Below are 27,674 nucleotides of genomic sequence, written 5' to 3'. Positions count from 1 at the left end.
TCATTGAGAAGGCAGGTCAAAGGTTACAGAACCATGAATAGCATCAAGTGAGCCACTTGGTCTGACAAAGATTGAGAACAGACCAAGCCTTTTAAAGCAATTACACCTCTTGTAGATAACTTCAGGACCATAAAGGGCCAACCCTCTGGCCTGAATATGTGCACTTCCTGTTCCATAGCCTCCATCTTGGCGTCTCCCTGTGCTGCTGGACTAGCGAGGGAGGCATTGGATGGCTCTGGGGAAAGTTACCGTACTTTTGAGAGTTCCAGCTCTGGCCATTGAGATATGGGAGATTCTTTGGGGGTGGGGCTTATGTTCTGCAGGCTCAGTTGTCTCCTGCTGTCCAGCAGCACACTCAGAGCCCTGCACCTGGTCTGTCTCCTTAACTGAAGAGACTGCAGGCTCTGACTCCTAGTCTTGCTGGAGGCTAGACTCTGAGGTCATAACAGTTGTGTTCTTCTTGTGTGCAACAACAGGTGTAGTAGCGCGACATCCACTGTACTATCCATACCTCAAGAAAGCACTAACTGCTCAGACTATAGAAGGGTATTTCCAACATCTTTTAGAGAAGGAACAGTCTGAAGAGAGCTCGGTCACAAGGTATGTGCTTTTTCAGATTAAAACATTCATGCAATGTGGCTTGAAGAAACTGTTTTGTCGTATTCTTAGATTACTCGAAAATATTCACATTTGAAATAGGCTTCAAATGTTATTCTAGGCAAAAGTCCAGTGTAGAACATTGGACACACATAAATGTTCCCACTGAAGGGTTGATTCAATGTCACAAGTAGAAAAGTGGATTTTGGGGCTCCACTGAGCTGCTTCATTTGAACAGGGAAAGTATGGAAGAGGTTGAGATATTAAGGCATGCCTGAAGTTGACTTAATATCTTGGTTTGCTCCAAAGCGGTGAAATAAAGTTTCCTGGTTCAGATGAAATGGAAACTTCCTGGTTTGTTTACTCTAGTTGAGAAGAGGCTGTGGGAATGGCCAAAAGGTTTGTTTACATCTTGGCTTAATAAACCAAGATAGGATCAAGTGTATGTCTGACAACAGTTTGAGACAAAGAAGATTTGTGTCATTTAAAAGCAAACGCCATCATAAAAAAAAGGAAAGGAAAGGAAAGGAAAGGAAAGGAAAATGGAGGGCAGAGGAAAAAGTGTGAATTGGGCCACTCAAGCCTTTGACAGCTCATTGTAAGTATCCCAAAAGAGGGATAGGAATTGAAGTTGAGGAGATGCCTCTCCCATCCCCTGCCTCCAGCTATATGGTACTCAGGTTTGGGGCCAACAGCCCTCTAATGCTATTTAGCAGAATGGGGGAAATCATCTGCATGGGTATGGAAGGAAACAGACCAGAGAGGGGACTTGACAGCCATGAACAGGAGCACTGCAACATTGGTATATACCGTATTTTTCGCCCCATAGGACGCACCGCCCTACAGGACGCACCTAGTTTTTTTTTGGGGGGGAAGAAAAAAAATTATTTCCCCCCCAGGCACGGGGCTGGCGCGGGGGAAGCCCAAGCTTCCCCCGACCTCAGCCCCCAGAACAGCCTGCTATCCGCAAGCCTAGGGAGCCGCGCCGGTCTCCCCAGGCTTGTGGAGAGCTGCGCGAAGCCCGGACGCGCTCTTCAGTGCACCCGAGGCTTCAGAATGCAGGCAGCTCTGCGCAACCTTTGGGAGCCCGGCGCGGCTTCCCACCGGGCTCCCTAGGGTTGCGCAGAGCTGCGCGAAGCCTGGGAGCGCAGGCAGCTCTGCGCAACCCTCCGGAGCCCGGTGCGGCTTCGCACCCGGCTCCCGAGGGTTGCGCAGAGCTGTGCGAAGCCCGGGTGCGCACCGACCCCTCTCGTGCTCCAGGCTTCAGCGAAAGCCTGTATTCGCCCCTTAGGACGCACACATATTTCCCCTTCATTTTTGGAGGGGAAAAAGTGCGTCCTATAGGGCAATAAATACGGTAATGTATCTGGAGGACAGTGACAAGAATGATAGGAAGGAGACACATGATCAAATCAGTGAGCCAGATCATTCATCTAAACCCTGGTCTTTCTCTTTACCTCTCCATCTTAATTAAGTTATAAGATTTCTTGTCACAGCACCTAGCACACTATGACACCTAACAAATGTTTCATCATAATAGTAATAGGACTAGTCGTACTGGTAGTTCAGTCTTACAGTGTCTACTCTGTTAATACTACTGGCATAAATGATGCATCTGTCCCTTGCCTTGGGCTCATTTCTGTGTTGAACCAAATCCTGTACGTATGCAGAATGTGACTTTTTACTTGAGTTCAGAGAGGAATTGATAACAATCTCTGTTCTTTGGCTCATCATAAATCAGATAATTTATGATGTTAAATTTAAAACCACCCAGCCTCTTACTAGGAATGGAAACAACAATAATTCACAGCGAGTAAATTGCCTTAAGGTAACAGAAATTCTACCAAAGTTTTCCATTGTGATGCCTCAAGATCCTATAGAAATAAGTTACTATTTGTTGTTGTTGTTTAGTCGTGTCCGACTCTTTGTGACCCCATGGACCAGAGCACGCCAGGCACTTCTGTCTTCCACTGTCTCCCGCAGTTTGGTCAGACTCATGTTTGTAGCTTCGAGAACACTGTCCAACCATCTCGTCCTCTGTCGTCCCCTTCTCCTTGTGCCCTCCATCTTTCCCAACATCAGGGTCTTTTCCAGGGAGTCTTCCCTTCTCATGAGGTGGCCAAAGTATTGGAGCCTCAGCTTCATGATCTGTCCTTCCAGTGAGCACTCAGGGCTAATTTCCTTAAGAATGGATGCGTTTGATCTTCTTGCAGTCCATGGGACTCTCAAGAGTCTTCTCCAGCACCATAATTCAAAAGCATCAATTCTTCGGTGATCAGCCTTCTTTATGGTCCAGCTCTCACTTCCATACATCACTACTGGGAAAACCATGGCTTTAACTATGCGGACCTTTGTTGGCAAGGTGATGTCTCTGCTTTTTAAGATGCTGTCTAGGTTTGCCATCGCATTTCTCCCAAGGAGCAGGCGTCTTTTAATTTCGTGACTGCTGTCACCATCTGCGGTGATCATGGAGCCCAAGAAAGTAAAATCTCTCACTGCCTCCATTTCTTCCCCTTCTATTTGCCAGGAGGTGATGGGCCCAGTGGCCATGATCTTCGTTTTTTTGATGTTGAGCTTCAGACCATATTTTGCGCTCTCCTCTTTCACCCTCATTAAAAGGTTCTTTAATTCCTCCTCACTTTCTGCCATCAATGTTATGTCATCTGCATATCTGAGGTTGTTGATATTTCTTCCAGCTATCTTAATTCCGGCTTGGGATTCATCCAGCCCAGCCTTTCGCATGATGAATTCTGCATATAAGTTAAATAAGCAGGGAGACAATATACAGCCTTGCCGTACTCCTTTCACAATTTTGAACCAATCAGTTGTTCCATATCCAGTTCTAACTGTAGCTTCTTGTCCCACATAGAGATTTCTCAGGAGATAGATGAGGTGATCAGGCACTCCCATTTCTTTAAGAACTTGCCATAGTTTGCTGTGGTTGACACAGTCAAAGGCTTTTGCTATTTACTGATATTTAAATTAGATGCTAAGGAAATGGATTAAACTAAATTGTGCTAATGGAAGACAAGTTGCACTAGCACAATGGGACTTCCCCCTTTCTCCCACTGTGCACCCCTGCACCCTCCCCAAACGTGTTTAGGGGGTGGTTGAGAGAATCCCCAGAACAGCTGGCAGGATGTGAAAAGGGGGGGTCATTCTGTCTGGCAGACATATATGCTTGTACTGATGGAATAAACGCATTGGAATTCTACCCTAAATATTTTTGTTTCCAAACTCCCAAGTCATTGTCCTTCAAATGGTTGTTACAATGCTGTTTACAGTGGAAGCAAGATGAGAAATGACTCTGGAATGTCCTCTGATCTTAACTTAAAGGTAAAAGTAAAGGACCCCTGACAGTTAAGTCTAGTCGCGAAAGACTCTGGGGTTGCGGCGCTCATCTTGCTCTATAGGCTGAGGGAGCTGATGTTTGTCCGCAGTTTTTCCAGGTCATGTGGCCAGCATGACTAAGCCGCTTCTGGCAAAACCAGAGCAGCGCACGGAAACGCCGTTTACTTTCCCGCCAGAGTGGTACCTATTTATCTACTTGCACTTGGATGTGCTTTCAAAATGCTAGGAAACTTAGGAACTTAGATAGGCTTTTAATTAAGGGCTTCCAGCTTGTGACATTTGCTGTGGGATTTCCAACAAATGATTTGATTGTTCAATTTTCTTCTTTTCGGGGGCAAACTGAAGAACAACGTTTTTTTTATCAACCTTAAAATCTTCATGATTATGCGGTCTTCTGCAAAGGTTAAGTTCATAGCACTTGTGTTCTCTGAAGGCTGGAGAATAGTTATCTTATTCACTGAACAATGCTATGGACCATTAGCTAGCCTTGACATTTTTACATTGTGAACAGATATTTGCTTTGTGAAAACGTGTGCTCAGGCCACTATTGAAGTTTTTGGCTTAATCAAATTTCTTTGATTAATCAAATCATAGGCATTTAGTTTGCTGTGTATTTTTAAGGATGTGATAACAGAATAATGTGAACACAGGGTGAAAAGCAACCAGTGAGAAGAAAGAACACTTTTGTGTTGCCCTTGAGGAGGATTAGAAGGAATTATACTCACATGCTTTTACGATCTGAAGGCTTCTTACTGGACTGGCAAAATTTGTTTGCCTATGGGAACAAAAGCAAACAAGCTTTCCATTGAAAAGAAAACGACACATAATTTTGAATTGCAATTTGAGGAAAACCATAATCTTGCATTTTAATAGCACTATTTCTCTTTTGTATACTATCTGACAAATGAGCACAATTGTTATGATGCCATTTCTGTAGAAATTACTACAAAATGTAACTTCCTGTTTCTGTGCCAGTGAGGACTTTAGATGAGTACAATTGCTTAGTACTATTTCTGTAGAAATCATTACAAAATTTAACTTTCTGTTTTTGTGCCAGTGAGGACTTCAGACAGAAAGATTTAACACTGCAATCCTGTACTCACTTACCTGGGAGTAAGCACAATGAACTCCAATGGTCCATACTTCTGAGCAGAGATTGCCTAGAATGGCCCAGTTAAAATAGAACTTAAATGAGTGTTAACTTGATAATACTCGTATATAGCTATCTAGTTATTTTATCTTTTACATTAAAAATTATATATAGCTTATTTTTATTTAACACCCCCCAACAGGTCTTGTTCCCCCATTTGGTATTTTTTTTAGTGGGGGAACACCAAAGCCACTCTGGATTCTCAAAGAACACAAATCCCTGTATGTTTCCAGCTCCAACAGAAGACTGCCATGCTGTTGCTCCCTTTCACAGACACATACCTTCCTGACATCACCTCCAACAATGGGTCGGGGGGGGGGAGCTGAGCCCTGATTCCCAAAAACTTCTCCCCTTCCATTCAGAGACACCTCCTTGGCAAAGGCAGGTGTGTATCAACCCCTCTGCCAGAGCCATCAAGGTAATGGGATCTAGCAGGATTGCTAAAGCATAGCTTTCTGCTTACCAGGTGTCAGCCTCACAACCTGGAGATCCTTCAGGTGGCATCCAGACTAACCTCCCAGATTTACAGCAACACATTGTCGTCTTCCCTGAACTCCCAGAAAACAGTACAATACACATCTCCTGCATGTATTTTGATGATTACCGAATTGTTTGTGGAAGCTCATTGCAGCCCCTCATACAGAGTCAGCGTCATTCCATCTGCCCCAGGCAGCTTAATCACACCCTGAGACTGTTAGTGAAGCTCTACCTCTCTTTTAAATCAGAACCAGTGAGGAAAGTGAAGGTCCTGTGTGAGTGCCTGGGGGTGGTTGGAGGATGGATGGCGGCTAATGGATTGAGGCTGAATCCTGATGGGACAGAAGTACTGTTCTTGGGGGACAGGGGGTGGGCTGGTGTGGAGGACTCCCTGGTCCTGAATGGAGTAATTGTGCCCCTGAAGGACCAGGTGCACAGCCTGGGAGTCATTTTGGACTCACAGCTGTCCATGGAGGCACAGGTCAATTCTGTGTCCAGGGCAGCTGTCTACCAACTCCATCTAGTACGCAGGCTGAGACCCTATCTGCCCTTGAACTGTCTTGGCAGAGTGGTGCATGCTCTAGTTATCTCCCGCTTGGACTACTGCAATGCGCTCTATGTGGGACTACCTTTGAAGGTGACTCGGAAACTGCAGTTAATCCAGAATGCAGCAGCTAGGCTGGTGACTGGGAGTGACCGCCAAGACAATATAACACCTGTCCTGAGAGATCTGCATTGGCTCCCAGTACATTTCCGAGCACAATTCAAAGTGTTGATGCTGACCCTAAATGGCCTCGGTCCTGTATACCTGAAGGAGCATCTCCACCCCCATCGTCCAACCCAGACACTGAGGTCCAGCGCCAAGGGCCTTCTGGCAGTTCCCTCGCTGTGAGAAGTGAGGTTGCAGGGAGCCAGGCAGAGGGCCTTCTCGGTAGTGGCGCCCGCCCTGTGGAATGCCCTCCCATCAGATGTCAAGGAAATAAACATCTATCTGACTTTTAAAAGACATCTGAAGGCAGCCCTATTTAGGGAAGTTTTTAATGTTTAATGCTGTATTATCTTTTAATATTCGGTTGGGAGCCGCCTAGAGTGGCTGGGGAAACCCAGCCAGATGAGCGGGGTATCATTAATAAATTATTATTATATAACTGGCACCAAGTCTGAAAGCACATTTAAATGAGAGGAGCCCCATTTCAGTCATGACTTGTATCCCATCTTAGTCAAGCTTGGGAGCAGCCTGCTAGCTAGAGTGGAACTGCTCTTTGGAGGGAAGACTTCTCTAAACTTTGCTTCATACATGGAGCTGATCCTCAGCATTGTTTTTAGGTGGTTCAGGGGGCTGTACCAAGCAAGATGGGGAAGGTAGAAAAGTTGCATTCTACAGGCAAAACTCCACTCACATTTCATCTTAACATATATTTGGAATTGATATTTTCACCCAGATTATAACAATTCATTATATATAGAGAGAGGGGGGGGGGGACATGTAGAAAAGCAAAGTTTGCTCCATTAAAAAACTTACAGAATTGTATTGGTACCAACCAATATGTCACAAAATAGTGACATGGGGAGAGGAGGAACAACAACAACAACAACAACAGTATGCTGGATGTTGGCCAGACAGGCCAAATAAGGCCATCAGGGCTCTCCCCAAGCCACACACCCCACCAGCCCTGCTTTGTATGCTACTTGATTGGTTTTGCCTAGCCTTGAATTCTGGTGATGCTTCTTCCTTGCTTGATGGAGGATAGAGAGGTATTTGTAAAGAAGCTAACCTACTATACAAGGTAAAATTTACACTAGTTTCTTTGCTCGCTTTTGCCTCAGTTTCATGATGGAGATTACAGAGTGTCTCTGATCAGTCTCTGTTAGGAGCTACAGGTATTAAATAATAATATTTATTATTTATGCTGGGATAAAGAAACAATGCCTGAAACCCATTTTTAAAAATTATATCGTCCAACAGTAACCCAGATCTGCCCATGCCTTCAGTGGCTTAACCCTGGGTTCCTGATTAGTCAGAGAGCTGAAATAAAGAAAAGCATGGCATTCTGTATGTTAGCAAATCTGGAGATCAGTTATAGCAAATTGTGTGGTAAACCTAGTGGTAGGACAGGATGTAACCTTCAAAATGCGAAGTTCCTCTTCAGGTGTTAGGAATGTAGCTTCTTATGGATGCTTCTGCCATGAATGGCTTGCTTCTATAGTCACTAAGGCAGCTAAAAAAGCACAGTCATGTTGGTCCATGAGAAGTCCATGAGAAGAAGGAAGAAACCCTCCAGAATTGGGGTATGACTAGCAAACAATCATCACTTGCCAAAGAATTTCAGGAAGTTTGGATACTAAACATTATGTTAGCTTTTACATTGGAAATAAACTTTCTAGACTGTTGTATTGGAAATAAACTTTCCAGACTGTTGTAGTCTGCTAGTTTTATAAACATAGCAATAAAAGGAAATGGTCTGCCTTATGCACACACTTGTTAAAATAGGTCAGCTCCTTGAAGTCATCTTCATTAAATGTGCATCATTTCACTTACTCATGTGTTTAGTTTCTAAATCCAAGTTTTGTAATCCATGATCAGGCCCAGTGTGATTTCTTAAGAAGTGTGATTAAATTGTAAGCTGGTGAAGCAGACAGCTATATTTTATTTTTCCAGATATGAAATGCCAGGAATACATGGATTAAACTTCGTTCTGAAAAATGCCCTGGGTGGCGGTGGCACTGCATCTCTGAGAAGTGACCCACAAGTAGGTATCTTTTTCCAAAGGGGTTACTGAGTTGGTCTGTTGCAGCAAATCAAAAGTGTATTTTGCCCATTACAAGATTGATAGATGTATTGTGGCATAAACATTCCTGGATCAGAGCCCTCTTTATTGTAAATGGGATGGGGAGGCAGGGTTCATTAAATGTATACCACAATATGTCTGTTACAGTGCACACCTATATATGTCTACTAAGAAGTAAGCCCTTTAATGTGGCTTCCTACCAAGTTATATAGGATTGCAGCCTTAGGCTTTAAGGGGGCATAAGACACAGAACTCAAGCAATTTGTTTCCCCCCACCCCCTTACATTCCTTTTAACAAACTGTGATAGATTAACCAGCCATTACCTGCTGAGATATTAATATCCTGAAGTTAATTCTAGCTCTAAGATGGTATTCAACTAAGTTTTACTCACAGTAGAGCTGCTGAAACTAATGAGCTTTAATAAGCTAGGACTGTTGATTTCAATGGGTCTATTCTGAGGAATACTTAGTTGAATTCCACCCCTGGAGTTCAGAGAGTTACCCTGTGACTTGTCATGTTCTACTCCATATCTGTGTTGGCCTCTGCAAACAGCTTCTGGGACCAGCCTCATGCTCTCTTGTATCTTGGCTTCCCTTTCTATAGAGACTCATATGGTGCAATCCTGCACATACATTCTCAGGCAGAAATCACACAGGTTTGGGGCCATGAGGTAATTGAATAGAAAGTGCCAAACTGAAATAGTTTGCAGCAGGAGGAAGGGAGTTGCTGTTCAAAAGGGGGAGAGTCATTAGGGAGACATATTTGGGGTCCCCCCCTTGTTTGAATAAGAAATTACTTTTGTTGCTGCATAAAGTGATATATATTTATTTATTTGCTTTCACAGGGCAAGGCGTATGGGCAGATGCTGTTGGACTTCCAGATTAAAAATGTTCCAGATTTAAAATCTTTGATAGAATAACAAATCTTTGGCCTCATTCAGTTTTCAAACAACGTCAAACACATATCAACCCAGAAGCACATGATTCATTCAAAAATCAAGAAACCACCAAAACGTTTTGGTGGCAATTATCAGTTAAAACGTTCAGCTAACGCCTATGCACAGATAAGGAAATGTTCTGAGTAATGCCAGATTTGTTGCTTTGAAAGTGACTGGTATTTCCTGTCTAGTGCATTGGATGAAGAGCCTATTTATTTCCTGTTAATATAATTAAGCAATAAATTTTGGAATATCTTTCTGAGAGATAACCACTGTTCCCCCCCCCCCCAAATGCATGTCCTTCACTGCTTTCTGGTACAGCAATAGCTCTAGCAGCACTGTAATATAGAGTTTGCTACCATTAAATCATTGCTATTTGTTTGCAGATAGATGCTACTTTATGGGATCCAGGAATTGTTATTGCCTCAGTCTGCAGGAGGTCTAATTATACTAGCAACTCAGAAACACATGATTTTTAATGCTTGCTCAGTCTTGTTTGCTTCTTTCGTCTTTCATGGTTACTGAAACTTAGCTTCTAGATTAGCACTGCTTTCATTGGAGGCTTCCAAATTCCTATTTGGATTTAAAAACAAAACCTGTGTTGTGTCCCAGCCTTCCCCAACCTGGTTCCCTCCAGATGTTTTGAACTACAGCTCTCATCGGCCTTAGCCAGCATAGTTCCATGGTAAATGGATCATGGAGGATGGGTTTTTTTATCCAAAACATCTGGAAAGAACCAGGTTGGAAAAGGCTTGGCTTCAAAATGTTGCATCAGTGGTTCAAAGTGTGCAAGCAGTTGGGTATGTATATTCAGTAAATGGTGTAGTATCTATTTTAAGTCAACGTGCAGCAAGATAAATGATACAGTATACAACTAATGAAGAATCACTCTGGATTTCTCCAGATGCTGTTGAGCTATTCCATACTCTTGAACTGGTTTCCCAATTGGTCAGAAAGAGGCAATTGAAAGGAAGGTAATCAGACAAGACGAGCAATTTGAAGTTCCAGTGATTGCACATCCATTGGTAGTTAAAACTTCATGAGACAAGGTAGAAGCTGGAGTCTCCCCTGAATGCACTTTAATGTAAGTTTTATTAACAATGGCAAAGATCCAAAGAACTAATTTAGATCAGCTTAAAGATGTGGGGCAAGCTGGGTGATATTTTGTATCCCACCCCCTTTGATAGAATCGTAGAATCATAGTGTTGGAAGGGACCCCAAGAGTCATCTAGTCCAACCGTTTGCAATGCAGGAATCTCAAGTCAATCATACATGACCACTGGCCATCCAACCTCCAAGGAAGGAGAGTTCATCACCTCTCAAAGAAGTCTGCTCCACTGTCAAACAGCTCTTACTGTCACAGAGTTCTTCCTGATCTATAATTGGAATCTCCTTCTTGTAACTTGAAGCCATTAGTTTGGATCATAGTCTGCATCTTTCGTGTGACAGCCCTTTACATATTTAAAACAGCACACCACCACACCATGTCACAAGCTGCTTTTGAAACTCCTTCCTTGCTTTGTCATGGCAAGGTTGGGTGGGTGGACAAAACTGAAGACCCATAAATACAAGCAAGCCCTTGGACTCCTTGGGCATGTTGAACTAGTAGCTTGGTTCTTTGGATGTTGGCTAATGAACTTGAAGGTCACATTTGATGGCTGGTACAATGTGTTAAAAAGATACTACCTCCAGACAAGTCCACATGGGGACAGACCCTGAATACTGGGAAGTGGTTGCTTATCCTACTTGTGCAAACTGTGTTGCTGAACTGCATATCCCATTATGCCTAAATGTTGGCCATGCTGGCTGATGATGTCCAGTAATGTCTGGAAGGCCACAGGTTTCCCCTTCCTGCCTTAACCTTTATTTGGAATTGACCAAATATTAGCTTAGAGTAGTCTGTGCTAACCTGGTGCAGTGTAGGTGTTTTGGACTACAACTCCCATCAGCAACAGGTTGGCATGGGCTGGTTAAGAGTCCAGGTGTCAGAAACCCCGATCCATTCATTCTGAAGTACAGTGAAGAATGGTATACAAGTGCATGCTTCACTGAAAATGACAGTACATTTTTTTTATTTTGGAATTTTTTATTTTATTTTTAGAATTATTATTTGTAGCTGTTAAGTGCTTGAATTTTTATATATATATATAACACTAGTTTGGACTATGTTAACTTTTCCAGAATCTTGTAGGCACATATTAAATTCAAGACCTGTACACAGATTTTCCACATTCGTTCTTCCAGAACAGCATACAAGCCACTGTTTATCAAGATTACATTTGAATATGTTGATTGGACTTTGGACTTGACATTGAGGCTTCTGTACAGAACTAATAAAAGTAAGGAGTACACCCGGGTGTAGTCCCATCTTCATTACTAAAAAGTGGTACACATAATTTTAGTGTTAAATAAATGTTAAATGGAATCAGCAGTTTTGTTGTGTCTCCCTTTCTATCTTTCTTCTCGTCTGTTGACTTTCTCTAGGCTCATCATAATATAATGATGTCCCAAGAAGCAGCAATCTCATGTATTCCAACTTCATCTCATTATATAGTCACAGAAAGGTAAAGGTAAAGGGACCCCTGACCATTAGGTCCAATTGCGGACAACTCTGGGGTTGTGGCACTTATCTCGCTTTATTGGCTGAGGGAGCCAGCGTACAGCAGGTACATACAGGTCACGTGGCCAGCATGACTAAGCCGCTTCTGGCGAACCAGAGCAGTGCACAGAAATGCCGTTTACCTTCCTGCTGGAGTGGTACCTATTTATCTACTTGCACTTTGATGTGCTTTCGAACTGCTAGGTTTGCAGGAGCAGGGACAGAGCAATGGGAGCTCACTCAGTCGTGGCGTGGGGATTTGAACCGCCGACCTTCTGATCGGCAAGCACTAGTCTCTGTGGTTTAACCCACAGCGCCACCCACGTCCCTATCACAGAAAGGTAGTTGTGCCTTGAATGATGAGACAGACTTTTGTGGTGTTTTCTGTTGCAAAGAGACTCGGCTTGCTACACGATTTAAATTTTGTTTTCACTTTCTTATCTGGATAAAGGTTGATAGTTAAATCAGCAGGGGCAGGCAACTTTATTCGGTAGGCATTGATCCACCTGGCAAGGTGGATGCTTCTGAAAAAGGAAAAAACAGCTGCTAGAGGTTGGTATGGAGAACCAGTAGGTGTGGCAGAGCTTAACTTCACCCTGCCAGTTGTTTTCTCCTTGAAATCACACTCCACCCAGCTGCTTTCCCTCTTCAGGTAGAAGTACTAGCATATTTTTCCCCTGCAAAAGGAAAAGCCATGCTGGGTTTGGGGCACTTTTGAGTGGAAAAACAACTCTCTTAGAAGGAGTTATGCATCTCCTGCCTATTTGCTGCCTCTCCACTCATAATTGCAGCCTCCATAAGTTTCTTTTCATTTTTTTAAAAATAGAGGAAAGCTACACAAAACTATACATGATTAATAGTTTAACCCTAAGACTTCCACAAAACATCGTATCTCATGTCCCCCAGCACACACACACCAAAAAGCAGATAAACAGTTAATACTGTATAATATTTCTGTTTGTGACCCATCTTAACAAGGACTGGACCTCTGGGAAATTCATTTTGTGCAGAGAATGGGAAGTGGCTGGCCCAAAAATGGAAACGAGGAGTTACCGACCCTTGAAGAGTGGAGAATGAAACTTACGGACTATGCAGAACTGGACAAATTGACTGGGAAGATCAGATATCAACGGGATCACAAGTTCATCGAGGACTGGGGAAAGTTTACAGATTATCTGAAAAGCATATGTGACGAACAAACAACGCTAGTGGGATTTAAAGAGGCTTTGTGAAGTTAAAGGTGTATTGTAAAAAAGAAATAGAACTGTAAGGATAATATTAAATGGCAATATCAAATATAGAGAATGTGTAAAAATGGAAAATATGGATGATTGGCGGAGAAGCTGGTGGAAGTCCAAAAAGCTGAAATTTGTGAAAATTGTTTGAGATGGCGAATTTGTAAAAGGAAAATTTAATAAAAAAAGAGAGAATGGGAAGTGGCTAGCTGCATTAATTTAAAGTCCATTAGTCAAGTATACATTTAAAAAGTCAGTCAGTCATCTGTAGTATCCTTTTGTGTATGAACGGACTGCTCTGCCTCTGGTGTGCTGCCACCAAATGATTCCTCCCTTCCAGCAGCTCTCCTGTGAATAGGACTCCAGTTTGTAGGAAAGCTGCGTGTGGCTATCGGCAGCATACATAAGGGGTCAAATACATTGGACCTTTATAGTGTGATCCTATATGTCTTTCCTTAGGGACGCGGGTTAAACCACAGAGCCTAGGACTTGCCGATCAGAAGGTTGGCGGTTCGAATCCCTGCGACGGGGTGAGCTCCCGTTGCTCGGTCCCTGCTCCTGCCAACCTAGCAGTTTGAAAGCACGTCAAAGTGCAAGTAGATAAATAGACACTGCTCCGGCAGGAAGGTAAACGGCGTTTCCATGCGCTGCTCTGGTTCGCCAGAAGCAGCTTAGTCATGCTGGCCACATGACCTGGAAGCTGTACGCTGGTTCCCTCGGCCAATAGAGTGAGATGAGTGCCGCAACCCCAGAGTCAGTCACGACTGGACCTAATGGTCAGGGGTCCCTTTACCTTTATATGTCTTTCCAGGAGTGGTTTCAGTTCAGTTTGATTTTCCAAGTGAGTTTAGGATTGCAGCCTTAGCATAGTTAGTAAGCACAGTCAGTTCTAAATCAGATTTTCCAAAAAAGTTACTGAGCGGTGATACAAAGGTGATGATTAGTCAGGAAGTTGGCAGAAAATTCACACATGGTTAAGTGAAAAGAGTGCAGAAGAGGGAATTTCAGCAAGCGTAGTTTGCAAGTCAAGTGCAGGTACCCTGCTCTCCTTTCCATCTGGACACCCTGAAGAGAATTCCAAAGTATTTTTAATAATCCCCCATTCCCTGAAATTAGAAAATTATTTTTGCAAATAAAACTATGGGGGAGGAAGAAAGGCATGTAACCAGCCTCAAATAACCAGCATGCTTTAGTCTAATTAATGCATGAAGGGGTTAAGACCATAGCATAAGCTGTCCTGCCAGGCTTAGCTCACCTTAGTAGGCTCTAGGTCAGTGTTCCCCAATTAGCTAAGTACTGCAGACCTTCTGTTTTTCAAAAGCCAAGCCATGGATCCCCTACTTTTGAAAATGCTAATATTTCTGTGGTAGTTTTTGTTATGTGAATGGTACTACCATACCATCCAACATGTCCCAGTGCAAAACTGGGATTCATGGCTTCTGGGCCGTGTTCTTGCACAAATTACGTGACCCGTGCAAGAGCACAGTACCCCAAAATGTGCATTTTTGGGTGCCACAATCTTAGGCGTTTTTGGGGCACTGTGCTCTCGTGTCTATATTTTCTATAGCACATTTTAATGGAGAAAGTGTATTTAAAGTCAGATTCTGATGCACTGTTCCAGCAAAATTTTGCAATGCATGGTATTGAGCCTGTGTGGATATAATTCATACAACCCTATGTTTACTCAAAAGTAAGACCACTTTAGTGTGGGCCTGCTCGCAGGTAAGTGCACATTGCATCCTTACAGTGCTATCCTAAACATGAATACTCAGCAGTAAATCGCAGTGAGGTCAATGGGGCTTACCATTAGGTGGGTGGATTGCAGCCTTTGTGAGTCACTGGTTGAGCTGTGATGTTAATCCCTAGAATGAGTATTGCAGATTTACATACTGTAGAACAGTAATGCAAATTTAGGCTGTATTTTAGTTCTGACAGATTTGTGTCCATATGACGCTTTTCTTTTCAAAAATAATGTGTAGCAACATACTTGTTGCTACAGCTGAAATACCTACACACACACACAGTCTCCTATTTTGTTATACTGATTCTAGTTACTGAATATGGAGCAAAGTCATTCTTAATTGTTCAGTCTCAAAACGCCTTTGTTCATGGCATCCAAGGGTACCATAGAAAATATTTATTTAAAGTTTACTCAACTTGTTTCAAAGGTATTTAGTTTTGTCTTTCCTTTAATAGGAAATTAGTTGTATGTGAATGATAGCCAACTAAGTAACTGATTAGACCCATGGAAATCACTGAAATTAATTTAAACTCTGTAATTTCAATGGGTCTACTCTATGACTTGTGGGACGCGGGTGGCGCTGTGGGTAAAACCTCAGTGCCTAGGGCTTGCCGATCGCATGGTCGGCGGTTCGAATCCCCGCGGCGGGGTGAGCTCCTGTCTTTCGGTCCCAGCTCCTGCCCACCTAGCAGTTCGAAAGCACCCCTAAGTGCAAGTAGATAAATAGGTACCGCTTTATAGCGGGAAGGTAAACGGCGTTTCTGTGTGCTGCGCTGGGGCCGGCTCGCCAGAGCAGCTTCGTCACGCTAGCCACGTGACCTGGAAGTGTCTGCGGACAGCGCTGGCCCCCGGCCTCTTAAGTGAGATGGGCGCACAACCCTAGAGTCGGACACGACTGGCCCGTACGGGCAGGGGTACCTTTACTTTTACCTTTACTCTATGACTTACGTCTTTTGCCTTTTATGAAAGTTAGAGAAGGTCCTTGATAAAGGGTGATGTGTATAGTATGCCCTCTATAACATCTGTGAATGTTCTCTGCCTGTTTCCACACACCCCCACCCTGTTTTGAAATATATATTTAAACTAATTACTGTTGCTTTCTGCATCTGAAACTCCCAACAGCACAAGGACAGTGAAGCGTTAATTTCAGAGAGTGGCTGAGTATACAGCTGAATTTTCTGGAGCTGCAGTCAGCATGGGATCAATGCATAGCTTTTCAAGAAAATGCAACACTCTCCCGCCCCCATCCCTGCTAATGAGCAGCCAGGTAAGGTGAAACTGTTGTTTCCCCAGCTTGTTAGTGGAAGTAGTAAGAAAAGGCACGCTAGTTTTTTCATACATTCCTTTTGAGATTCACCCAAGCAATCAAGGCTTTTGGCCAGAAACCTAAATAGCATCTCTGGTTTCATGGGCCATTTCCTCTCTGGATTTATCTGTAATGTACCCCTTCATTTGGGGGAATTAAGATTAAATGGCACTGGAAAATAAAACAAAGGCTGCCTCTGTCTAAACAAGGAGTGAAACATCCTGGAAACATCTTTTTGCACACTAAGAACCGACACTTAGCTCTCTCTCCACCTGACTTCCAGCTCAAGTTCCCACTTGCAATACTACAGTGAGTTGCATCTGAGGGGTGTTTGTGTTTGTGTGTGTGTGTGTGTGTGTGAGAGAGAGAGAGAGAGAGGGAGAGGGAGAGGGAGGGAGGGAGGGAGAGGGAGAGGGAGAGGGAGAGAGAGAGAGTGTAGCTATGCAGCCAAGACTAAAAGGCAACAAGTTCTCAAAACCATACATCTAAAAGAAAGAGAAACAGAAGATTCACTTAAAATAAGTGTCATGTAAGGGTTCCTAGTTGTGGAACAGAGTGGAGTTCTGGGCCATTTCCTTCTTAATTCCACATGGATAATCTGAAATAGATTTCTACAGTAGCCCTTCAGGGCCTGAGACTCACATTATAGCATTTGTTAAATTACAAAATCTACATTGGGGCAACATCCTTATTAGGTCGACCAACATGTTACAAAATAGTGCACAAGTTTGTGAATTCCTGAGATCTCTACATAAGGGTAGATGCTGGAGCCACAGATGGAGTCTGCATTTAGGCACAACTTTAAGATGGTATGTAGGAGGCAGCTGACATTCAGCTGAAAGGAGTCTGTTAGGTGCTTTGCAGTTTCCAGATTGCACCCAGGAAGAAAAACTAACACCCCCCTTTTTTGGGGTAAACATAAAACAATATTGCTCTTCAGCTGTGGCATTGGCAGTCCTAAAATGCAACCTGGGAACATCTCGGAAGGGCTACAGCCTATGTGCTTTAAATGTATGTTGTGGTGGTGTGACCAAGGACAGGTAAGCCAAGTGCCTATCAAGGGGAGAAGTTCATAACCAGGACAGGAATGTAAGAGCAGCCCTTCTGTTGCTTATCTCCACTATCAATGAAAAGGAGCTGAAACAATTGCGCGGGAGAATTCTCATTTTGCAAACATTGATGCTGAGTATAGCATGCCGTCACTGCTTGGCTCTATTCCCCCACCGCACCCCTTTCCCCCATTGTTTTCCCTTCACAACTGATGCCCCCGGCATTCTCCGCCCCCAGAATTTGAATGGGTGGGGATGGAGGGAGAAGTCTTGCTCATTTTCTTTGTTAGTTTAATATGCTTCCTCAATTAAAAGATTAACAATAGCAGGCAAGCTTCTGCCACCGCTGTCAGATCTCTTGCAACATACAGCCCGGAGGAGAGTGCCAGGTGTGTAGCGTTCTTCCATCCAAGAAACACATCCCAGGTGCTCCTGGGGGTGTTCCAAGCGTGTGTCCAATTCAGTCGGTAGAGCGTGAGACTTAATCTCACGGTCGTGGGTTCGAGTCCCACGTTGGGCAAAAGATTTCTGCATTTCAGGGGGTTGGGCTAGATGACCCTCATGGCCCCTTCCAAATACGATTCTGTGACACTGGCTGCGAGTTCCTTCCTGGTAACTCTGGTTAGGGAAGCCAGAGGTCCTGAGGTGCGCCTCCCTTCCTCCCCGCCCCCGCCGATCCTGCTGCGCCACCAGGGAGGTCCTGAGGCAGCGCTGCCTGCCCGGGCGGGGTAGGAAACTCGTCCTGTCAGGGCCCATCGGGATCCGTTGCACAGTTTGGGCAAAGGGGCTGAAAGAGAAAGAGCTCCACGCCTCTCTCCCCTTCGGTCCCAGCGGCGCTTTGAGAGACAAGGGGAAAGGGGGAGCTCTCGCTTCTTCTAAGCGCGAGGCGAGAGAGATCCGCCCCCTTTTCCCGGGGCCCCGCCCTCTCCCCCTTCCAGCGGCCGCTTTTCTGCCTCTCCGGATCCGGAGTGCCGGGGGGCGAAACACACACAAAAAGTGAGTCTGGCAGGGGCCGCTAGAAAAGAGAATGGCGGGTTGCGCGGGGGAGTAGCCTCCCCCGCTCCGGCTGTCAAGCCCTTGTCGCCTTCCAGGTAAGATGAATGGCCCCCCATCAATCATGCTTCGCAGATTCCGCTGGGCTACCAAGCACAGTATCCTCCGACAGGGGCCGAGGGGGTAGGGGGGGTAGGGGAGAAGCAGCCTGATGGGCTTGGGGTGGGTGTTGAGTTGAGGCTTTTGTTTGCTGGGCTTGACCCCTCCGCATAATGGATTAGCAGAGAATCAATCTTAACCGCGAGGCACGGCTGGCTCCTTTGGCGCGTCTCTCTGGCTTCCCCGGCTGGGGCAGCCCAGCTAGCCTGCCGCAGGCAGACAAGCCGCCGAAGAGTCTCGTGGCACCTCGAGGCTGGCGCAGTTGTCGTGCCAGATGTTTTCGTGGAACGAAGCCCACGTCATCAGTTATCCTCACTTGCAGGTACGCGCGCGCACACACACACACACACACACACACACGGTGGGGGAGGGCAGTGTAAACAGAGGCGTCAGAGGGAAAGGAAATGCAGAAAGTTAAAACGGGGATATCCATACATGAATAGATGTGTGAAGTGCAAGATTAATACCCCCCTTCCCCAAAGCCAGCCAACGGTTTATTTTTTCGTTTGAGCAGAAATACGGTACTGGCCCATTCGGAAAAGGGAGAAATGACTTTTAAAGGCTCGCTTGCTTTTCTCCCATCACTCTGCTTCTCCATCACTACAGTTTCTTTAGCACTTTCCTTCTGAGAACCCTGCAAGTACCTCCATGGAGCATGAAAAGATTAGCTGGGGATGGGGTGGTGGAAAGGGTTTGCCCATGCTTTTGCTTTTTGTCATAACAGAAATGTATACCTTCCCCAACTCTGTACAGATCTGTTGCTTCTCTAAAAGTTAAAATAAAAAAAGGATACATTACAATTCTGGGGGAAACCAAACCACTTCCCAAACTTCTGCCAAGCAGAAACCACACTTGACAAAAGCCCTATATATTGCATTGGAACTTGATGCTATCTTACCTGGAAACTATGTGGAAAGGTATGCTTTGAACACTCATATAGGAAATGCAAGTAAATGAACTTCTATCATGGCATTTGATCTCTCACCATCTTGCAAATTCAGATATATATTTTTAAATGTTAAGCACCAAGCTGTGTTCATGTATATGTAAAAAAATTAATCATTTTCATCAGTAAGCAGATCTCTGTATCTTTCAATCAGTACATGTATAAATTCAGGTCCAATTTGCATGGCACACAACAAAAAACCTTTCACTTAGATGTACCTATCAACATTTTCCTAACACTGACTACATGGCAAGGTTTGAAAACCTATTCCTATTGGTTGCAGTGGCAATTACTTGAAAATAAGGCTGCAAAAACGTGCAAGGAAATAAGGCCCATTGAGCACAGTGGGGCTCACTTTCATGTAAGCATCTAATTCTATACAATTAAAAGTCTGCAATTCTAATATTTTCTTCGAAATAATTTCAGGGTGCCATAAGTATGCAGCCTTGTAACCCAAACCCCTGCATATTTACTTGGAAGAAAGTCTTACCAGGTTCAGTGACAACTTACTTCAAAATAAGTGTATGTTGCAGCTTTTGTGTCTCAAATAGTCTCTCAGGATGGGCTCATTAGTCATAATCTATCACAATCTGAATCAAATGCCTAATGATTGCATTGGTACTTACATCATTCTAGGCTTTCAAGCTGTTCAGTCACTAAGTGCTTGCATTTTGATAAGCACATGGTCTAGACTAGGTGATTTTGTATGTGTGCCTGCCCATTCTATATACTGAATGCATAATTGGGACTCTTGTAAAACGTTTCTGAAAGAGTCACTTTCTGAGTAGAGGTCTATTTCACTCCACAGTAACCACCCACTTGCCTATCTGCCAATCCAAACTGATGCTGGTTGTGGGACAGCCCCTCTTGCCATGATAAAAAGGCAAGATGCTGAAGCTGAATGAATCAGGAGCAGCTGCAGCCGCAGAATAAGAATAAGATCAGCACCATGAAAAACCCCATGTATGAAATAGCATCCCTGCTACTGGAAAAGTTTCTGCTGCTTGCCAACTTCAAACTTCTTGGTGTGGGCTCCGGTGCAGAGGAAGAAGAGAAGAAGAAACGATGCTGTTATTATGATACCACCTATTTCAAGCCAGGGGATTTGCTGGAGGTGCCCCGAACACTCTTCATTCATTTTGGCATCTACCTGGGGGATAACCGGGTGGCTCACCTTATGCCAGATATCCTGCCTGCTCTCACCAACGACCAGAAACAGATCCAGAAGGTGGTGACTAACAAGAGACTCATCTTTGGTGTCATCACTAAAATGGCCAGGATCCGTGTGGACACAGTGGAAGACTTTGCCTATGGAGGCTCTATTCTGGTAAACCACATGGACAAACTCTTCAAGAACAACGTCCTGCGTGATGAAGAGGTGGTCTGCAGAGCAGAAAAGCTGGTGGGTGCCACTGAATACAGCTTGCTGTGGAACAACTGTGAACATTTTGTGACCTTCTGCAGATATGGCTCGCCAGTCAGCTTCCAGACTGAGAAGGTAAACTACCACTGTACAAATCTAGCCAAGCAACCTGGCAAAAGGATTCTGAGTCCTTGCTTTGAGAGCACAAAGGGACAATTGCACAGTGGCTTATCTGTATGGGACTCTGTGTTGTGCATTTATAACCTATTTCTATAAGCATTTCTCACTTGCACTTTCCTTCCCCCAGAACATAAAGTAAGCTGCATGAGTTGAGGGTGTTTCATTTTTGGTTCAGTCTTGTGTCTTTAACTATTAGTAACCAACCGTGTTCCAAAATCTCTAACAATCCATAAAAAGATATATAGTGCCTTTTATCTTGGTGGTAAGATTCAAATCCAAGCTTTCCTTGCCTGTCCCAACAAGACTGCTATCCAAACACTTAATGTATCTCTGAGCCAGAATAAACAAATAAACAAAAACAAAACTGTCCAGCCATTCCATCGTCTGCGAACAGGGCAGTGTGAGATGATGCTGCCAAGGAAGTATAGAGATCCTGCTGTAGCACCGGCTATCCAGTTTTCCTGTCTGAAAGCAAACCTGGGCAGAGAGCTATTCAATTCCCAAAAGATTTTAACTAGAGCCTTCTCTGTTGAAGAGAAATTGCTCATCTTCCCATTGCTCCTAAGGAATGGAATTTATTATTATTATTATTATTATTATTATTATTATTCAGCTCAGGATTTGACTACACTTACAGTCCTTTTAAATTTTGTTTCTTGCAAGTCAAAAGTGCGCAAGTCATTGTTTTAACATTCCACCTGCCTCTCTTAGATCCAAGCCCAGACCTCTAGCAAGGGCCCACTAATCTAAATAGAATTTGGCCTTAGACTGCTGACAGAATGCTAGATTTGGTATTTTGAGTACTTTCTACCTAGTGACAATGGTGCTGGTTGCAGGAATTGCTATATAGTGTATATATTTCCCCCTGCTCCCCCCCCCCCCCAATGAAATGGTGATTCACTGAAAGGCTTACAGTTCAAGGCTGTTGCAGATTCTGGCTTTTTAATACTCATGCAGAAATGGATAGGGCTAAGGGGTGCAACACTGGCCTCTGTCCCTCTTTCCTTCCATCCCTTCTCTTATGCCCTCTTGTGTCTCTGCCTCCCAAAGGCTTGCACAGCTGTTCGTTCCAGCAGCCCTGGCTAAAAGCTCCCCAGGTGAATGGTGCCTCTGTGGCTGGCCAGGGGGTACTTCCACGCCCCCATGGGGCAGTGTGATGAGGCACCTCACTTTGGGGTGGGGGGGGCAGCTCAGAGACCAGGGGCAGCAGCTGCCCAGAGGACTCCCAAGGAGAGGAGAGGGGAGAGGAGGTTGAGGGAACACTCCACAAAGGAGGGTGTTTGAAAAAGGGCGAGAGGCTGCCAGCTCTGCAGGCAAGGGGTGACATAACTGGGCTCCTGAGCCCCAATGGGGTGCCGCAGAAAGAATGTAGCTGGTCAAGTGAGCCGTGGACTCAAAAGGGTTGAAAACGTGTGGGCTAAGGTATGTCCTTTCCTTTTCCACTCTCATCTTTAGTGTGTGAAAACTTCTGATTCATTGGATTGGCTGCTATCTAAAAGCAGAGCATGTAAAACAGCCATCTGAAGCACAGCACATCCTCTGCAGAACTTAAGTTCAGTCCCGTTTTGCTGAATGTATGTTTTAGTCAGCATTTATTTCATATTGTTGAGGGTGGCCCTATGTGAACCTTTCACCTCAAGCTTAACAGTGTTAAGGAAATAGGTCTCTCTTCATATGGGACAGCTGGGTACAGGGAGTGAAAATGAACACTGGTTTAGGTTGTACACTGTGTACTGTTCCAACAGGCAGGGGTTTGGCATTGCAAAAGTAAAAAAAAAGTTCATCTTTCCATCAGAGGGTAAACACAGGATATTTTTGGTGTGGTTTAGCAAACATCTAAATGTGATGCCCTGAAATTCAAGGTTATGATTCTCCTTTGTAGCTTTAAGGTGGAACGGAAATATCCTAACAGGTGGTACTAAGAGCAGAGCTGATCTCTTCTCCACCATTCAAGAGAAATAAAGGTACATTGTGCAGAGACTAGGAGCAGTATTACCAGCAGCCCCAGGTTAGCTCAGAGGCGTGCTTTTACAAGCTGAACTTGATGAAGTCTGCAAAAGGAAGTACGTCAGATTTATTTAGGTACCAAGCAAATAATTTCTTGTAGTAGAGGCAGTGTTTCTGGGTGGCTAATTAGAATGGAACACATATTACCTCTCTGTGCCCAATGCAGGCAGGAACAGAGCAAGGGCTATTTTGCTTTAATTTCTCTCTCTCTCTTAAAAATATTGAATCTGTGTGAAATGCCAATGAAGTCATTTAGGTTTGCCAGGTTTCTGACAGACAAAACCAGATTTTAATTGGTGTTACTGTTCAGCACTGTTAATCTAACAGAGTTTTTGTATAGTGCTTTATTAGTCTAATAAATGGCTTGGCTGGAGAAAACTTGCAACTTTTAAACCCTTAAGGCTGCCTGGTTTAGTTTTTAAAAAAATAAAATTGGTGTGTTTCCTTAAGAAGTAGGACAGCTAGTTCTGAAGCCTTCATTTGTTCATTTTAAATACACTTTAAAAACAAAAGCCAACCCCCACTATTCACTACTCTACGCCTCACTTGGATGTCACTGGTGGATTGGCACATTCTGAAGACTATTCTTTCCCCCTTTCTGTTCATTTCACTCCTGCCATCTCATCCCAATTCAATACTCTAGTAAATAGTAAATGTGCAGGTATCACAGTTCTACTGACGTTTTGTCCTGAAACCACAGGAATGATGGGGTAGTTGAGATGGGGGTGGCTAGAGAGTAAGCAGTCAAGGCATTATCTACTTTCAGTCCATCAAAACCAACTTGCTGGAAAGCACTGAAATACCATCATGTAAAAGTTAGCAGAGAACTGAAACCAAATTCTAGCCAATGTCATCATGCAGTACATAACATAATTATCCAAATGGTTTTAGAAACACACACAGCAACTGGAGAATTAGAAATTCATATGGATGGGAAGTGGGTTCCTGACCACTGGGGTACCTACTCTTAACCTGTAATGTCTCTCTGTGGTCTCAGGTAGAGCTGTTTCCCTGCCCTGCTGCCTTGAGATCTTGGAAGTTTTGAACCTGTGGCATTTTGCATGCAAATGGTGTGCTCTTCCACAAAGCCAGGAGTCCTCCCAAATAAACAAGAGTGCTTCAATATCCTTTGTAATATCACTGAGGATGTTGGGGTGCATCTCTTAGATCATGCGGCATAGTTGCTTGTAACAGCCAAACATTTTGGACTAGCCCTGCTAAATTTCATTTTAAAAAATTAAATACTACGTAAGTCAGTTTGCTATATAACCTCCTTCCCTGGAAGGTGGTGGACTTTCCTTTGTTCAACCAGGACTAGCTGGTCACTTTTTGGTGTGTTGTAGTAGCAATTCCCTGCATCAGCAGGAGGTTGAACTACATGAGCTTTAAGGTTCTTGCTAAATCTATGATTCCATGCATGCATTTATTTCTCAACTGGAAGCAGCCTTTAATTTGCATTCTAAAAATTTCTGCTCTGATTTTTGCAGTTCTGTGAAACGGTGAAGATGATTATTCGGGACCAGAGGAGTGTTCTTGCTTCAGCACTGCTGGGACTGGTTTCTATACTCTGCCTGGGTCTGGCACCTTCTACTACCCTCCCTACCATCATTATTCCATTCATTTTGTGGATGGCGGGTTAAAGGCATCCACAGAGCTTGTTAGAAGTTGTAAATAGAATGTACAATGTATTTATGAAAGCTCAAACACCTTTCTAACATTGTGTACAGAAGAAAAATGTGGCATCCAGTTGTGTAATGATTTAAATGCATCATTGGCCAGAATATGTAATAGCTTACTGTGTAAGCCACTAGATTTTGTGAAAATCTTTCTAGAAGGCAAATTTAGCAACGGGTTCATGGGATTTACTCCCAAGCAAGCATTCCTAAACTGCATTCCTAAGCTCAAAAGTGAATTCTAATGAAATTTATAGGTCTAACTCCCAAGTAAATGTGCATAGGCTTGGACAATAAGGGTAATATGGGAAGAGGTGTCTTTCAAAATATCAGTGAAACAGGGTATTAGAGTCCTTAGCTAGTTGAGAGGGGACAAATAAGGAATGAAAACAAGCTACTAGCATTCAGCATCTCTTCTAGTTGTATTTTGAAGTCTGTTGTTTCTAAACCAAATGCAGTGGGAATAAAATAAGTCCAGATGTGTGTTTTTATTGTTGCATATTTAACAACTTCTGACTGGTTCACCTCTGCTTTTTTACATTTCTAATTTTAGACTCAGCTTTACAGGGGCCACCTCTTTAGATAGTAATGTGTATTACTTCACTTACTTCAAAGCCAGCCCTGCTGCGTTTGGGGGACCTCCTGCTCATTCTGCTGAGAGGGGCCCTGGACTTCTGTCCCAAAGTTCTGCCAGTGAGTTTTATAAAGTGGGAAGTTAATTCATCAAGAGGTTCCCCATTTAAATTACAAACTGCCTCCCACCCTCCTGCCTGGATTTAAGGGCTGTGAAAAAACTGCACCTTCCTAGAGCTGTCCCTGTTATTAAATGTTATAAATCATGCCGGAAGTTTCTGAAGTGTAAAGACTAAAACAGTTTGGCTGGTACAAGTGGCTAACAAGCAAGCAAAAAAAGAGAGAAAGGCTGTGTTTTGAGGGAAGATGAAAGGAGACTGTCTTGCTCTTTAATCTTTTCTTGACAATGAGACCAATCGGGTTGGAAATCATGAAGCTGCTTTATGACAGCTAATGCACTGGGAAGTGGGAAGCATGTGTCATCATTGTGTCCAGGGCCAGACCTGCCATTAGAAAGGGTGAAACAACCTGCGCCAGGCAGCAGATTTCAGGGTGCTGTAAAAAGTGTGGCAAATTGTCGGTTACTTAGACCGCAGTGCTGAGTACACTTACGTAGGAGCTACCACAGAGCGATTAAGAACAAAAAAGATCGCTTGCGGGGTCAGAGCACCCCCTCCCCCCCAAGCAGGGCAGGAGGCACAAGAGGCCTCTGCCCTTGTTGATTCCTAGCAAGCTAGAGGCTGCTATTGATATATGTCTGAGGAAACAAGAATACTGTACAATTGGGTGGCATATTTGTTAACATAACACTGGAGTGTGTGTGTATGTGTGCTGGAATTTCTACCCTGGCCCCTAACCTGTCTTAAGCCATTTCTGATTGTTTCATGTGGGCCAGAAGAAGCCTCAGAATTCAATATCTGGTATTTAAAACAGAAGTGCTTCTTAACATAGTCATGTTCCTTTTCACCAGTACCAAAACCCACATCTTGACATCACAACCATGCATCTCTTTATTGACGCATGGCTGATACCTATGCTTTCTGCAATGAAAGTCCTCCCTTGTGTTCAGTCTATGATGCATTAGAGTTTTTTAAATCTCTGATAAAACAATGGGATAACCCCCCCTTTAAAACTCAACTGGCTTGCGTATATATATATATATATATATATATATACACATATACATACATACATACCGTATTTTTCGCCCTATAGGGTGCACCGGCCCATAGGGCGCACCTAGTGGTTTTTTTTGGGGGGGGGGGAATAAAGAAAAAAAAATCCTCCCCCCCCCCAGGCGCGGGGATGGGGCAGGGGAAGCCCGAGCTTCCCCCGACCCCAGCCCCCAGAACAGGCTGCTATCCGCAAGCCTTGGGAGCACGGCGGGAACTCCCGCGGGCTCCCAAGGCTTGCAGATAGCTTTCTGAAGCCTGCATTCGCCCCATAGAACGCACACACATTTCCCCTTCATTTTTGGAGTGGAAAAAGTGCATCCTATAGGGCGAAAAATACGGTATATCTATCTATCTATCTATCTGCTTTACACAGTTCCTATAATCTTCTCGGCAGGGGCTTGTAATTGCTCAAATAACTATAAATCACCCGGTTTGCAGATGTTGAAGGAAACAAAATAGCAGGTGGCCAACAATGCCTTTATAAAAGAGAGAAGATACATTGAAAAAATGGGTTCTGCTTATCTTCTCCCCACCTGTCTTAGACCTAACTTACTAACTGTGGTTAGTTGCTTGTGTAAATAGACACTCAGTGTTGGAGCCAATTATGACTATACAAGGGAAAGCCATCAAAATTAAATGTTTCCTGGCCGTTGTTGAAATGGACTCAGACCACATGGGTGCATATTCATACCGGCTGCTAATGGCTCACAGAGTTACCCATTGTTTTCTGGTGGTGACGTCACTGCACTGTACCTTACGTTTAGGTTACTTCTACCTGGGCACCTGTTCCCAAGTTGGTAATATACAGTTTGCCAGGCCAATTCAAACTGCCCCAAAATAGCTGCAATATAGTCTGGACTCAGTAATGCAGGGGTAGGCAAACTGGTGACCTCCATGTTTTGGACTATCAACTCCCACGATCCCTGGCCACCATGCTGGCTGGGGCTGAAGAGAGTTGTAAAACAAAACATTTGGATGACACCACATTGACTATCTTTGCAGCAAGCTGCCTGAGCGTAAGATGAAGACAGTTTTAAAAAGTGAGATAGCTTAATGGTGGGGGCTTGTAAATGGAAAACTAGTTGAAGAAGTCTAGGGCTGTGATTCATAGCTCCAATAGAACTATCTGGAGTAGAGCACCCAGCCAATGCATAATGACTGGTGTGATCCCAACTCTACTGCTAGCACACGTGAACCCAAACAATGTGAATGTGGGGCCCTTTCAACCATGCCATTCCCTCTTTTTGAGATGCAAATTTGAAAAACTTCCTGCTGTGGTCAGTTTCATTTGCATGGGAGCCTTTTTTCCTTCTGCAAAGGGGGTGGGTAGGAGGGAATAAAACACTGACTCTGCATCCCTGATACCCACAAGC

The 27,674-nt window shown here is 44.0% G+C and overlaps 2 protein-coding genes across 4 annotated transcripts in view; both read left to right on the top strand.

Annotated features, from left to right (window-relative positions):
• The window catches only part of LOC308485522 (uncharacterized protein), a 43,587-nt gene extending 31,854 nt beyond the window's left edge, over positions 1-11,733 (top strand). The window contains exons 18-20 of the mRNA XM_081021362.1: positions 477-600; positions 8,235-8,325; positions 9,210-11,733. Coding sequence (XP_080877488.1) covers positions 477-600; positions 8,235-8,325; positions 9,210-9,284 — 290 coding nt within the window. The 3' untranslated portion in view covers positions 9,285-11,733. The remainder of the gene's footprint in view (positions 1-476; positions 601-8,234; positions 8,326-9,209) is intronic.
• A 4,097-nt stretch (positions 11,734-15,830) lies between these two features.
• LRAT (lecithin retinol acyltransferase) lies at positions 15,831-25,037 on the top strand. 3 transcript variants are annotated; one of them, XM_081021418.1, is made up of 3 exons: positions 15,831-16,144; positions 20,139-20,828; positions 24,368-25,037. In XM_081021418.1, the coding sequence occupies exons 2-3, from the start codon at positions 20,232-20,234 to the stop codon at positions 24,518-24,520; spliced, it is 750 nt and encodes a 249-aa protein (XP_080877544.1). In that variant the 5' UTR covers positions 15,831-16,144; positions 20,139-20,231; the 3' UTR covers positions 24,521-25,037. The 3 variants fall into 3 exon arrangements, with proteins under 3 accessions (XP_080877544.1, XP_080877543.1, XP_080877545.1); XM_081021417.1 differs by lacking the exon at positions 15,831-16,144 and adding an exon at positions 17,988-18,323; XM_081021419.1 differs by lacking the exon at positions 15,831-16,144 and adding an exon at positions 18,459-18,706.
• The last annotated feature ends 2,637 nt before the right edge of the window (positions 25,038-27,674 follow it).

This window comes from Podarcis pityusensis (assembly GCF_964106645.2).
Source record: "Podarcis pityusensis genome assembly, chromosome: 9".
Lineage (NCBI taxonomy): Eukaryota > Metazoa > Chordata > Lepidosauria > Squamata > Lacertidae > Podarcis > Podarcis pityusensis.
Note: the sequence above shows the minus strand (reverse complement) of the source record. Positions and strands in the feature narration are given on the sequence as shown.